The sequence below is a fragment of the Cheilinus undulatus genome, linkage group 19 (assembly GCF_018320785.1).
Source record: "Cheilinus undulatus linkage group 19, ASM1832078v1, whole genome shotgun sequence".
Taxonomy (NCBI): domain Eukaryota; kingdom Metazoa; phylum Chordata; class Actinopteri; order Labriformes; family Labridae; genus Cheilinus; species Cheilinus undulatus.
In genome coordinates, this window is record NC_054883.1 from 8143300 (window position 1) to 8156138 (window position 12839).

General features: G+C 39.0%; 1 protein-coding gene across 1 annotated transcript in view; it reads left to right on the forward strand.

The window, feature by feature from the left end:
* The window catches only part of vps41 (VPS41 subunit of HOPS complex), a 29702-nt gene that overhangs the window by 10015 nt on the left and 6848 nt on the right, over positions 1–12839 (forward strand). Inside the window, exons 5-11 of the mRNA XM_041814750.1 lie at positions 5957–6031; positions 6980–7042; positions 9107–9172; positions 11157–11276; positions 11369–11515; positions 11602–11668; positions 11951–12048. Coding sequence (XP_041670684.1) covers positions 5957–6031; positions 6980–7042; positions 9107–9172; positions 11157–11276; positions 11369–11515; positions 11602–11668; positions 11951–12048 — 636 coding nt within the window. The remainder of the gene's footprint in view (positions 1–5956; positions 6032–6979; positions 7043–9106; positions 9173–11156; positions 11277–11368; positions 11516–11601; positions 11669–11950; positions 12049–12839) is intronic.

Sequence of the window (12839 nt, forward strand, 5' to 3'; positions counted from 1 at the left end):
TGCATCCCTTTTATTTGTTTTCCTGTACACTATGTACTTGTAGAAATCCACTAATTATAAAGAGTAAGGGTCAGGGCTGATGCCAAAAATGATGTTTAAAATAAAATTTTAGCTGATGACAGACAAAGATGCCAACTTTTTTTCATTGCTTCTTTTAGTGTAATTCTCTCACAATGCCAACATTTCTGTCATCCTTGACCACGAAAACAGATCAGGGTTTGTTCAAAAGGTTACGTCTTTTTCCCAATAATAAATCTTTTCCCTTAATCCGCCATAAGGAGTGCTAAATGCCACCTTAAACTGATACAACAGATAAACACATGCTAGTGGTATCTGTTCCTGCCCCTATTATTTGCAGATGGCCGATGTTTGTCAAAAGTGCTGATATGCAGATGCTAAATCAATGAATCTGTGCTCCCTATGTACCTCTAAAGCACTTTGTGTCTTATTTCTGTTAGAAACACTGTAAATAAATGATGGTTACAATTAATCGATTAAAATGGACTCAGTAGGTCTAGTGGCACGTTGCATTACATTGTAATTGATACTTTAATGCTTATATTCATTATTTGATGATAAACAATAAAGGTAGAGAATGAAGATTGATGTGCTGGTCTCCTGTCATGGGGCTCTTGCAATTTTAAAAAATCTCAATAACTTGATTATTAATGATACTGTATATATATATATATATATATATATATATATATATATATATATATATATATATATATACACACTTCTTGTTTTAAATCAAGGACTGTTCGATAAAACGGCAACTCGTGTGCTACAAGTGCCCATGCACATTTTAGGACCAATTCCAGTGCAACCAGGAGATGCCTGTTTCAGTGCATTTCTCTCTCGTTATGACACATTTATGAATGAAAACAGATGTTGGTTTTTTGCTCAGTAAACAGGCCTTATGATGTGCCGCTTTATTGAACACAGTCCTCAATTCAAAACAAGTAGCAGTACTAAGAAGGAGTGCCATGGAGGTGGGTGGCACTGAGCCATGCTTGTCAGAACTTGGTGGGCGATCCATAATATATATGTGAGTTTGGGGGATTGAGCTCGCAACCAATGGCAACCTCTGTAATGAGGCATGTCCCATTTAAATGTTGAAAATTTAGAATTTCTCTGTTTTTTGAAAACTTTAGGAAATATTTGGGATACTGTAAGACTTCAGTTAAAAAAATGTATAACATATGAAAGGTCACTTTGGAATTAATATAGATATCTCAGTGCAGAAATTCTACGTACTCTCTTTGTTTCATTAATGCTTTTATTTATTGCAAAATACAGAAAAAAAAGCATCAGATGAATCAGACATACCCATTACACAGCTGTGCTGTTTGATGCTAAGCTAAATCTTACAAGTCATCATTCTTTGATGACTTTTTAGCTTTAGCATAAAGTCCTTTAAAGATTTCCTGTCAGCATTGGCCATTATGTATTTGCACATTGCATCCTAAACAGTGCAATACTGGTGTCCTAGTGTGAGAATTCCTATTATATTATGGTAGCTGTGTGAAAGGCACACAGTGAACACACAGTGGGGGCTTCATATACATACAGACTCACACATCACTGTTCCGCACCGCTGGCTGGTAATGCTACACAATGCTGGTGTGTCCCATCCATTATGCCTCTGTTACTATCTCTGATGGGGAACTGGGATAGAAATGACTTCACTGCACCATTTCACTTTAGTGTATTAGACAGACAAGACATAACAGAGGGGTGTAAATACCTGACAATATGTACGCAAAAACTGACACAGACTTATTGGGACAACGCTTGTTTACTATCAAACTCAAGAAAGACTGATACCAATCTGACAAGTATTCCTTTACTGTTAAAGCTAATTACCCTGGCATACAAGACAAGAACAGGGACATATTTAGAATAGTTCTATTTACTGTTGAACTTTAGAGGTGCTGCTTTGGGCAGAGCTGGTCCAACTGTTATCTAAGCTAACTGGTTGATGACTGTTGCCCAGTGTTCAATACACAGAACCAGCTGATGTTTTAATGTATTCATTTAATGTATTTAACATCAGCATTTTAACAGTGCTGAACTACAATCTAATACCAGCCTGCAGTGGGATGTATAAGAAAATGTGTTTTTGTTGGCTCAAGAGCCACTATCAAACTCCCCCTAGCCTCTTTACTTCTGAAACGATCCTGAATAATAACAGAATTTGCAAGTCAGAAACGCTCAGTAATTAAGTCTAATTTGGCCGGCACAAAGGGCCGGTTTGACATTACTGTACCTGTTCTCAAGCTCCTAACTGAAGCGTCCCTGCTGAGCACATTGATTCAAGTGCTGCTCCTCTAAAGAACTCTCTGCCGGTTATCAGTCATTACCTGAAAGAAAACAAAGGAAGTGTTTCAATGAACAGAAGAGACACCGCTGAGTTCTGCCTGATGGGCTGTTGGCGTTGTTTCAAATGAGCTGGTCAGAGAAGAAGAAGAAAAGATTTTAATATTTGTAAGAAGTGAACCTACTGATCTGGAGAATTTGCAGGTATAGGATAGGCAAATATTTTTTCTCTTGAGAAAAAGACAGCTATTAAAGTAATATTTAAACTAATTTGTAACTGTTTTTATTCTATTTTATAATCTATTCACCTGAGACACGAGAGCCCAGGAGCTCCCTGGAAGAAATGGTTAGCAACTTAACTAGTACAGGAAGATTTACAGTTTGTAGCATGTAATAGCATAATATGAGAGGGCTCTATGGTTTCATAAGTGCCTTAAAATGTTACGTTCCTGTAAAATTTCTAGTCAAGTTCTATTTAGCTCTGCATATTTTTTTGTCATACTCTAAAATCAGGAAAATGGGAAGTTTTAGACAAGGAGACAGAGGTGTGTATTGCTGTATAGTCGGCTGTATACTGCATAATCCTGCAAGTGTTTACATCTCAAGAAATGCAAGAGAGCAGCTCAAATGCATTCTGGGAATTGCAACAGGATAACCCAGCTTCTTTAGTTTTTAATCAAAGATTTATGTCTTAGACTGACTGCATAACACCAACACTTACAGCAAATCCACTTTTTAGGTCCTGAAAATAGCCCAAAATTTGTATCAGCTGACTTTTCATCATTCACCCAGGAGAACTACTGTCAACATGAGACACCGGGGTCTAATGTGAATCAAATCCAAATGAACAATTCTCTATCCTCCAAATTCCCTCTTAAAATAAAGTAAAACGGAGGGACTTGTCATGGGTGTTGACTGGCGTTAGTTATATTATAGTTATATTGCCAATAGTATTCACTCACCCATCCAAATAATTAAAATCAGGTGTTCCAATCACTTCCATGGCCACAGGTGTATAAAATCAAGCACCTAGGCATGCAGACTGTTTCTACAAACATTTGTGAAAGAATGGGTTACTCTCAGGAGCTCAGTGAATCCCAGTGTGGTTCTGTGACAGGATGCCACCTGTGCAACAAGTCCAGTGGTGAAATTTCCTCGCTCTTAAATATTCCACAGTCAACTGTGGAAGCGATTGGGAACGACAGTAACTCAGCCACAAAGTGGTAGGCCACGTAAAATAACGGAGCGGGGTCAACGGATGCTGAGGTGCAGAGTGTGCAGAGGTCGCCAACTTTCTGCAGAGTCAATCGCTACAGACCTTCAAACTTCATGTGGCCTTCAGATTAGCTCATGAACAGTGCATAGAGAGCTTCATGGAATGGGTTTCCATGGCCGAGCAGCTGGATTCAAGCCATACATCACCAAGTGCAATGCAAAGCGTCGGATGCAGGGGTGTAAAGCACGCCGCCACTGGACTCTAGAGCAGTGGAGACGCGTTCTCTGGAGTGACAAATCGCGCTTCTCCATCTGGCAATCTGTTAGATGAGTCTGGGTTTGGCGATTGCCAGGAGAACGGTACTTGTCTGACTGCATTGTGCCAAGTGTAAAGTTTGGTGGAGGGGTGATTATGGTGTGGGGTTGTTTTTCAGGAGCTGGGCTTAGCCCCTTTGTTCCAGTGAAAGGAACTCTGAATGCTTCAGCTTACCAAGAGATTTTGGACAATTCCATGTTCCCAACTTTGTTGGAACAATTTGGGGATGGCCCCTTCCTGTTCCAACATGACTGTGCACCAGTGCACAAAGCAAGGTCCATAAAGTCATAGAGGAGAGAGTTTGGTGTGGATGAACTTGACTGGCCTGCACAGAGTCCTGACTTCAACCCAATAGAACACCTCTGGGATGAATTAGAGTGGAGACTGAGAGCCAGGCCTTCTTGTCAAACATCAGTGTGTGACCACACAAATGCGCTTCTGGAAGAATGATCAAAGATTCCCTTAAACACACTCCTAAACCTTGTGGAAAGCCTTACCAGAAGAGCTGTTATAGCTGCAAAGGGTGGGCCCACGTCATATTAAACCCATGGATTAAGAATGGGATGTCACTTAATTCATATACGAGTCAAGGCAGGAGCAAATACTTTTGGAAATATAGTGTATCAAGCATGGCTTAATTAAGGAATCTCAAACAGGTCTGTGAGTATTGACTGTTGCATAGATCCTGTGGCCACTGAATTACAAGAAGGTGCTCTTCCTGTCACCAAATTGGTATCCTCCTCCTCTTCTATATGTAATTAGCCTCATTTCATTAAGACTTCTCTTCAGATTAGAAATTACCATCAAGGTAGACCTGGCAAAGATAACGTGTCTATGAATGACAAGCTCTTTGAGTTGTCAGCAAAACAGCCAACTAGTCACTGAAGTGAAGCTGTCTACTTTTATTCCGTTGTTGGCTGAATAAAATACACGTTATAACACAATAACAGGCTGTGGTTCATTGTACCTGTACTTTAATTTACCTCAACAATGTATCAACTTAAAGTAATTTTGGATCTAAAGTGTTTCTTTTGCTACTTAAGCATAAAAACCTAAAGCTTTTAACCCTGTTAGCTGACTACTTTGCTTACAGGCTCACTACTCTGTATGGCTGTGGAGAGCTGAGCTAAAATATCATTTGAAGTGCTTTAAGAACAACTTTTTTGTCAGTTTGAACCTGAACTGCTGTAACAACAATTAGCACAATTATATATGAGTAAAAAACATATATTTTGTGCACCATGCACCATTCCACTTTGATTTTACTCTATTTTATGCAAAACTTAATTATTTTAGTTGATTTATGGATGTCTCAGCCGATTGATCTAGAAAGCTTGGGATAACAATGCTGGTTTTATTGTAATATTGAAATGATTTCTTAGATCTGGAGATAAGTGGAAATAACTTGTTGTTAACCCATTTTTACCTAAGGCCACCTTAAAAAGAAGTTGATCTTTCATAACTGTAATGTCGGCGTCCCACAAGGTCCCATTCTGGGCCCGCTGCCATCTGCCGGAGTACCTAATAGCTTGAAAGATGCATGTTGCCAAATGTATGGGATGATGCAGTCATCCATGTTTCATCTAAATCCCCACAACAAGCGGCAGAGTCCCTAAATACACAATATCACAGTGGCTTTAGAAAACATTTAGAAAACAGAGCAGGTTATGTTCTGGATATGAGATCAGCGAGTATAAAAGCACCGCCTCCTGACCAATCAGTTCTCTTGGAAAATGGCCTGCCCATTCTTAGAAGATCCTTCCAATGTGTATTTTAGTAAATCTTGTTGCAGTTGGTCTTAAAAAACAAAATCACTGAAAACAAAACATTTTTATGTGGAGATAATGTTAATGACTCGAGATCCCATGAAAACAGTTTGACATTGCATGTTATGTAACTGAAATGTCTAGAAGTATGTCTGCTTAGGGCTTCCATACTAATAAAAACCTTAAAAGCCTCAGTATTGAATCGGGACCATCTGAGTGCTCTTGCTTTCTCTTGTATTTAAATGGGGGAAAATGTCAGGCAGCATCATTTTTCCAGCTGCAGAGATGTATATTTTCTAGCCTCTAAAAAAGATGCCTTGATATTGTGTCTCCACAGAGTTCAGTGAAGATCAACCAGATCAGTCTGGATGAAAGTGGAGAGCATGTGGGCATCTGCTCCGAGGATGGGAAGGTGAGATCTCTCCGCTCATCACTGTCGGTTACTGATACCTGAGTCTGCAGAGAAGAGAAAAAAAAAACAACAATCAGGGTTCTTCATCTTTCATAATTCATCCTCAACTTCATATAAAACTCATCTTATCAAACTTTATGCTAATGAAGAGGAGCTCTGATGTGCTTGGTGATGATTTAGAAGGCAGAGGGAGCTTTAACAGGAAGTTTTATCATCATATCTACACTTAAACCCATATTTTTCCTTGATGCAGAAATTTATAAAAAGCTTGCAGCAATTTTGAAAAGCAGGGAGAGAGGATTGCTCTCAGATCCGATGAGCTGTCAGTCAGCCATCATCCGTCTATCAATACCCTCTCCATGTTCTCCACCTCGCTGTTATCTTGTCTTTTCTCATCATTACCACCATCCTTCATGGATTTTGCAGTCAAGATATGCTCCCTGATACCACCCCCCTCCTTACTTCCAGCACTCTGGTGGCAAAAACAAGATCTTGTCGCACAAAAAACGTGGAGCAGACAATTAAAATCAGTGCTGGAAAAATTGTTGCCCTCAACCAATTCAGTTGGCTGTTAATCCTTTGAAATCTAACTTAATCCTTAATCACTGGTGCAGTTCAAAAAAGACGATTGCATCAGAGTTTTAGATTATTCTCCTACTTTTTGGGCCTCAGATAAAGAAAAATTGGGTGTTATGTGCTCTAATAGTACATTAGGGTTTGTTGTAGCCATCTGAGGTTGAGGAATCCTGTTTCTAAACCCTGCAGGGTTCAAAGAATCAACTTGTCCACTAATTGGTGACCCAGCGGAGAAGTAGGGAGCCAATCAAAGTCTTTTTTTGACCACAGTTCCCCCCACTGGCCCTGGATAGTTGCAGAGGCAGCAATTAAAGGAGACATCTTGAGTTATTCACCTTCGCTTGCCATTCTGCCGTCTCATCTCTGTTTCAGGTTCAAGTGTTCGGACTGTATACAAGAGAGGGCTTCCATGAGAACTTTGACTGTCCCATTAAAGTAAGTCAAATGCAATGTGTTTTAAGTGGCTTGGCATCTGTGTGATGTAATGTCCTGCTTAAATATGCCTAGCATGTATAGTGCTGCCTCTTCAAACTGTACTCTGTATAAAAAGATGTTTTCTGAGAAGGTACAGTCACTTCCAGTGAGTAGGATGCTCTTTTAATTCTTGTTTATCCATCTTAAAAGTAGGCTATCATATATACTGGTACAACCAGTATATAAAATTTGCCTCCAGTAAGGTTGCTGGGATACATACTGGTGCATACCAGGATAGCCACTTTCCTGTTAGGTCATAATCATACATTTAAAGTAAACTGTATTCTGCTGTAAGTAAATAAACTCTGTGGAGAGTTGGTTTAATTGAAAAGACCTGTCAGTTGATTTAGGCAGCGCAAGTCTCAGCAAACTGGTCATGATCTGCAGGTACTTGCTTCACAACTGTCTACTTTATCATAGGTTGAGAGCTCAACTACCATACCTGGAACAAGCACGATTACAAACTACACACTGTTAAGGCGGATGGTTCCAGAAAAGCTGCACAGAAACGACACAAAGTGGACAAGTTGCTGGACACAATCAAAATTGTCACTTCTTTGTCTAAAATACCAAGCGGGACATGTTCAAGATTTTTTTTTTAAGTTACTTTGTATTTTGTCCATTGTTACATTCATGGGACATAAATCAGTATAAACAGAAATAAGGAGAACAACTATTGGGGGCATCTTGAGTATCATAAAGCCAGGAAGAGGTCCATTAAAGTTAAGAGTCACAAGATAATACTGTCCTCGTTCTCTGTGTCAAAATAGGTCAATTTTTCCCACTTTTTAGCAGAGGCTGCTCCTTATAGTCTTAGTGAGAAATTAATCTTTCCCAGTTTTGATATTTTGGTTAATATTTCCATCCATTCCTTGAGGTTTGGAGGCCCAGGTTTATACCATCTCTTTGTTATCAGTTTTTTTTACAGGTGATGACCAGAATCTAACACAAATACCAGTCTTTTTTGAAAAACATTTTCTGTAGTCAAACCCAAATCGAACATCATGTGGTATTCCATACAGTAGCTTGAACTCTTTTACAAAGCTAAACATATTTATCCAAAATGTCTAAATTTTTGGACAGGTTCAAAAGATATGGGGTCACTAGCGTCACTGTGTAGATGTTGCCTCCAGCCATTTTACAGCTTTGATGACAATTTCCTGCTAGTATGTGGATAAAATGAATAGTTTTGCCTCTTGAAATGTAAGAATAATGCCTGTATAAAAAGATGGACAAAACAACATCAACCTGGAAGTGAAGCCAAAAGATTAAGAGCTCCCCTTTTGTGACTGGCTGCACTATGGGTCATTAACCCTGCCTCTGCTGCGTCCACAGATGAGATCTGGGGCAAACATTAAAATGAAAAAACACATTTAAATATTTTATCTTAATTGTTAGTAGCAGCCAATAACTAAAGTAGGTGGCAGTATGTACGCAGTTGGTTAGCAAATCTACTAAGAAGGAAAAAGAAGAAGAGGCAACCTTGGTACCACTTATGTCATCAACTGTGCAACATTTTGCTTATGTTCCATCCTGCAACTATGAAAGTTAAATTCATTTCGAGACACCAACTATGACCCCCTTCCTACTTCCACATCTACCATTCAGCTCAGAGGATGGAGTGAGTCTGTGCTGTGCAGAAATATGTTTAAAATGGCCTTTACTACTCTACTCAGTTCCAGATACCCTGTACTCGAGCATGGCTGCGTTCACATGTCCTTCATATCGTGTCTTAGTACACATGAATCATGTTCAAGACCTCTTCTTTAAACAGACTTGTTCACGATGCCTGAGCCAGTAATGCATTGATCAGATGAGCAGGACTTTGGGGTCAAGTGTTGTCAGATCCAGGTCCTGCTCCCTAATGTATACTCCACTTAGCTTTCAGTAAAGAGCAAAATATATTAGTGCATTTGGTTTCACTATTATGCTACAGGATGCGATAGAGGAACAACATCCATATTTATATACAGTCAATGGATAAAACTACATTCTCTGAGGCTGTCTTTTTCTATTGTTTTGCAGGTGGTGGCTTTACACCCTCAGTTCACCAGATCAAACTACAAACAGTTTGTCACAGGAGGCAACAAGGTATGTTTGAACTGTTGTTTTTCACTCTTGCTGTCATTATGTTCATTTTTGCACATTTCCTGGCACGATAATTCCCTCTGATTGTATCCGATGAAACCGGAACCTGCAAACCTTTTTCCACTTTGGCCCGGCTGAAGGCGACGCTCGGGGCCTTTTGTCTGGTGTGAAAGGCTCTTACTTTTCTGTCTCTTTGCTGGAGTGCTCTCGGGAGAGCTGGCCATTTTCACAAAGTGCTGTTCGCTCAACAGTGTTTGAAAGGCAATGCTTCACAAGCGCAGCAAGCAGATGTCATTATCTGGGGGGAGCATAGTCTTAGATTTTCCAGGCGCATTCAATGATCTATTTCCTAAAAGTAGTCTTTGGTATTTTTGTCACTTCGGAAGGTAAAAATATCGTAGGTGTAAATTTGTTTATTTAAAATCAAACCCACCTTTCTATTTCCACATGCCAATTACGTAAGCATAAGCTGCTCAGAAGTGGTGTTAGGGGCGAAAACTCTCCATAAATAAAGTAAACTGACATTTATACGACTGGGGTGAGGAAAAACAACTTTTTTATGAAACCCCATTGTTAGTGTTACTTTGCCATTTTCTTTCAATTGCTGCTGATTCCTCTCAGTTCCAAGTCGTGAAGGCCTCCACAATGTGCCTGTGATGAAAATCAATAAGCCTCAACGGGAGCCACATCCTGTCAAAGGAAATTCAATTTTGTCTCCACAGTTCTTTTGTCATATCATCTCTTTGTAGAGCAAACTGTTTATTAACATAGCCCAACTGCTGAATTAAGGAGCCTATACAACCTTCTCTCTGCATCCTTGGTAATATTATGCTCTTTTTTTGTATCAGTTTATAAAGTAAGGACAGTAACAATGCAGGGAATGTGAATGACAGGCTTTGTCCTCTACAGCACGCACAATACAAAGACTGAACATTAAACTGCAATTTATAAAATAGTTCTGAGGCTTCCCTGATGCCACATTGGATTGTGGTTAAAAGCCCAAACCTCCAACAGCACTCTCACCTAGCTGCCACACCTCTCAGAGGAAACAAGTAAATAAAAATACAAAAACTCACTTAACTAAGCGTATTTTTCTAGTTTCTCATCAGGAAGATCTCACTACACTTATAAAAGCTGCATTCACATGACAAGCCAAGATAAACATCTTATTCCAAAATATTATCAGCAAAAAACAGCTTTTTGTAATGCTTAAATGAGTGAAAATAGCTGCAAGCAAGTTTAGCTGTAATGTTTCTTTAAGAGAGATGTCCCTTTTGTATTTAGAGAAACTTAAGAAGTAAATTTTGCCCACTTTTTGGACAATTTGGGCTTATTACAAGCAGTCAGGCTACATTTTGTGTTTGTAATATCTTGAAATATGATTTTTATCATGTTTTTATGGTTAATGCAGCTTATATTTAGTCTAATGAAAAACTCTTGTTTTGAGATTCAACAAATACACTGTGTAAGATTTGTGTTTTTGCAGCTTCCCAGGAAAAATAGCATTTAACATTTTTCACACTAAGAATGCCTTAAATTGCAAGGATATGTGAAATCTTGCTTGACTAGATGAAGTGTTGACCCTTTTTTTTTTTTTAACAATGTCCCTTTTTTTTCAAGTACTTTAACACAGCTGAACTGTAGCATTACTTCTTCACCACCGATTGTGAATCAATGTTAATCAAATGGAGTCAAATAAACTGTCTTCATTGTCTTTGCCTAACTGCTCTGAAGTGGAATTCATCATCATCATTAAAGATCAGAAATCACGTTTCTAACAATTCCGGTGTGATTTAAAAAGTTTCCTGCCGTTGAATCTGATTCTCCAGAGCTGTTTCCATGATTTGAACAGACCCTGCTCTGCCTGGCTGCTCATATTCAATGTGATGATCATCTACTGCCCTCTGCAGCCAGGGCTGCACAACTGCACTCTGTTCATTTCAGTTATGTTCTATTAAATGTCTCTCTGTTCTCTTCTCCTTTAAAGCTGCTTCTGTATGAAAGGAACTGGTTGAACCGCTGGAAGATGTCTGTTCTGCATGAAGGCGAGGGCTCAATCACAAACATCCAGTGGAGAGCAAACCTAATCGCCTGGGCCAACAATGTGGTGAGTTCTCAGTTACAGACCCTAATGAAACAGAAATCATTCACAGTTAATCATAGTAACCTTTTATTTTATTAATTTTATTTTTGCCTTAGGGAGTGAAAATCTATGATATCAGCACAAAGCAGCGCATCACAAACGTGCTGCGGGATAATGTGAGTCTAAGGCCTGACATGTACCCGTGCAGCCTGTGCTGGAAGGACAACACCACCCTAATTGTTGGCTGGGGTACCTCCATTAAGGTTAGCTGCTTTGTTTTCACATTCATCTCTAATTGTGGTACTTAACTCCTCTGTTTCTCACACTTTCTGTCTGCATTTTTCCTCAGATTTGTGTTGTGAAAGAGCGAAATCCTACTGAAATGAGAGATCTGCCCAGTCGCTATGTGGAAATAGGTAAAAAAAAAAAAAAAAAAAAAAAAAAAAACTTTATTGCATTAATATTTAACGTGTTATTCATGTGTTTGATTAATTTTGTAATATTTTAATCTATGAAAGTGGAGGCTTTAAAACCAAGCTCTCTGAGTTTTCTGCCTCTCCCTGCACTGTTTATTATCTGTCTTTGTTATTGTGACGTTTCTATAGTTGTTCCCAATAATCTAAATCAAATCAACTTACTTAAACAAGAGGCTACTTTGAGATATTTGATTATTTTTCTTTGGTTTCTGTTTCAAATAGTGTCTGCATTTGAGACTGAGTTTTTCATCAGTGGTCTGGCCCCACTGGCGGATCAGCTCGTCACCCTGTACTTTGTGAAGGAGAACTCTGAGCACATGGTAGTAAAAGCTTCTATACATTAAGGGAACATTATGTCCTTACTAATATTGTTTGTTTACATGTCATACAAGATCAGAATCAGCTTTATTGTTTATCTAAACTTATTTTACCAGGAAAAGCCTTATTGATTTTAAGAATCTCTCTACAAACACAGATCAACCAGCTCCTGAGTCACAGAGCAGAAAAGTCATCAGTCAAAACATCTACAAGCTGATGCATCATCCTCCAACACCCTTAATCTACTTTTAAAACAATTTAAAGAGACCAGATCTCCCTAGACATTAAGTTTCCTGCAGGCCCCCGGGCCTTGAGTTTGTCACCCCTGGTCTACAGTTTGATTTTTGCTTTAAAACAATGTAAAGTCAGTCAGATCAGACCATGTAGGAAGAATCGAGGAGGGCTCAGTACACTGCTTCATCAGCTCTAGATGCGCCCTTAAACAGATAGCTCGGTTGTGGTGGGAAAGCAAATTCCCTGCTGCACTGGGCTGCCGTGCCCAATCAAACCAAGTCATGCCGAGCCGCGCCATGTAACGGAAAAGCCCCATATGTATCCACATTTAGGATGTTCCTGACTAAGGATTTAAACAGTCTGATCTGACTTAACACATTTTGCCTACAGTTGACTTAAACTTAGTCAAAAACAGATTCAAATTAAATCTTTAATCAACATAAAGACTGACACACACAAGTTATTGTGAATCCCTTGATTCCATTTTTGCACATGAAATATTGATAAACATTATGAGTTATGGGATTCTTTTAATTTAACATGAAGCCAAACTTTGTCT